Here is a 2,107-nt window from a genome sequence, read left to right as displayed (position 1 = left end):
CATAGTGCCTGTATCTCTCACGAGGAGCCTAGTTGTTTTGTGAGTGGATTTAGTAGATGGAAACTGAGAGAAGCTCATCACACACACACACACACACACACACACATATATGTCTGTGTTTGTCCCACCACCACCATTGCTTGACAACCAGTGCTGATGTGTTTACATCCCTGACACTTAGTGGTTCGGCAAAAGAAACCGATGGTCTAAGTACCAAGCTAGTTAAGAGTTAGTACTGTAGTTGATATATTCGACTAAAAATCCTTCAAGGCCGTGCCCCAGCATGGCCACAATGAAATGACTGAAACGAATAAAAGATAAAAAGATTTACCAACCGGTGAGAATTGTATGTCGTTGATGTTGTGTATATTTCTAATGTTGCAGATCACAAAAGAGACCACATTCAAAATTAACCTGGATGAAGTTACTTCCAAATCATGTTATTATTTCAAGATCAATGCTTCTGTTGAAAATGACTTGGATGGGAAAGTTTACTATGCTGACTTAGGGACCACCTCTGTCACTTCTTTTCCAATTCACATAATCCAGCACTTTAGGGAAAATATGTTTGAACCGAATGTGACGTCAGTATTTAAGGTAAGTTTCTTTAAGTGTAATATAGTTTTATGAAGCATTGTCTGTGAAGGCACATGGCTTAATGGTTAAGATATTTGGCTCACAATCTTAAGGTTGTGATTTCGATTCCCAAGAGTGCGTTTTGTCCTTGAGCAAGACACTTTATTTCACATTGCTCCAGTCCACTCAGCTAGCAAAAATGAGTTGTACCTATATTTCAAAGGGCCAGCCTTGTTACATACTGTGTCACACTGAATCTCCTCCAGAACTAAAAGATAAAATATTAGGCTTATAATTGCTTTTGGGTATATAGCATAGTGAATAAGAGCATAGGCTGAGTTCAGTCCCAGGCAGGGACTTGGGAAATAATTATCAACAAAAATAATTACCTCAGCAAAAAAGAATATCTTAGAAAAGAGACTAGACTACCTCGTTATTCAAATAATGGATTCATCATCATCATCATCATCGTTTAACGTCCGCTTTCCATGCTAGCATGGGTTGGACGATTTGACTGACGACTGGTGAAACCAGATGGCTACACCAGGCTCCAACCTGATCTGGTAGAGTTTCTACAGCTGGGTGCCCTTCCTAATGCCAACCACTCAGAGAGTGTAGTGGGTGCTTTTACGTGTCACCCGCACGAAGGCCAGTCAGGCGGTACTGGATTGGGCTTGAAATTCCACCAAAACACCTCATGAAGGCTGGAGAGTACATCAGCCGAAGTGTTGTGGTAACAACAAACAAGATGGGGACAACTATCCATCCATTGTAAATAATGTACATAATTCCTCATCTCAAAAATATAGAAAGCCCTGGTGTCTTGCTATAGAAGAGATACATGGCTACCAAACATTGCCTAATGTTGGGTGGGAGTAGCTGGAAAGCTGAAAAGAAGACAGACATTATATAATCTTTATTTCTTTAACAGGTGACTGTGAAACGTGCAGATGGACAGCCTCTGACTGAAGAAGACAGAAAGAACCCTTTGAAAATTTCCATTAGTATTGAAGGCTTTAGTTATAGTAAATCTTCTACGATCCCTGAAAATGGCATTGTTGAATTTTCTTTAACTCCACCAAATGTTAAAAGTTTGCCAGTAAAGGTAAAACTTTTTTTTTACTATTTTTGTGTGTGTGTGTCTGTCATTGTTAGTGTGTATGTGTTGAAATCATCATCATCATCATCATCATCATCGTTTAACGTCCGCCTTTCATGCTAGCATGGGTTGGACGATTTGACTGAGGACTGGTGAAACCGGATGGCAACACCAGGCTCCAGTCTAATTTGGCAGAGTTTCTACAGCTGGATGCCCTTCCTAACGCCAACCACTCAGAGAGTGTAGTGGGTGCTTTTACGTGTCACCCGCACGAAAACGGCCACGCTCGAAATGGTGTCTTTTATGTGCCACCCACACAAGAGCCAGTCTAGGGGCACTGGCAACGATCTCGCTCGAAAACCCTACAAGGCCAGTCAGGCGGTACTGGCAACGGTCACGCTCAGGATGGTACATCTTATGTGCCACCCGCAC

General features: G+C 41.7%; 1 protein-coding gene across 1 annotated transcript in view; it reads left to right on the top strand.

The window, feature by feature from the left end:
• LOC106877144 (complement C3) overlaps window positions 1-2,107 on the top strand; it is a 10,875-nt gene that overhangs the window by 2,534 nt on the left and 6,234 nt on the right. Inside the window, exons 3-4 of the mRNA XM_014925949.2 lie at window positions 385-597; window positions 1,508-1,681. Coding sequence (XP_014781435.2) covers window positions 565-597; window positions 1,508-1,681 — 207 coding nt within the window. The 5' untranslated portion in view covers window positions 385-564. The remainder of the gene's footprint in view (window positions 1-384; window positions 598-1,507; window positions 1,682-2,107) is intronic.

Source organism: Octopus bimaculoides, chromosome 30 (assembly GCF_001194135.2).
Source record: "Octopus bimaculoides isolate UCB-OBI-ISO-001 chromosome 30, ASM119413v2, whole genome shotgun sequence".
In the NCBI taxonomy this organism is placed as follows: Eukaryota; Metazoa; Mollusca; class Cephalopoda; order Octopoda; family Octopodidae; genus Octopus; species Octopus bimaculoides.
Note: the sequence above shows the minus strand (reverse complement) of the source record. Positions and strands in the feature narration are given on the sequence as shown.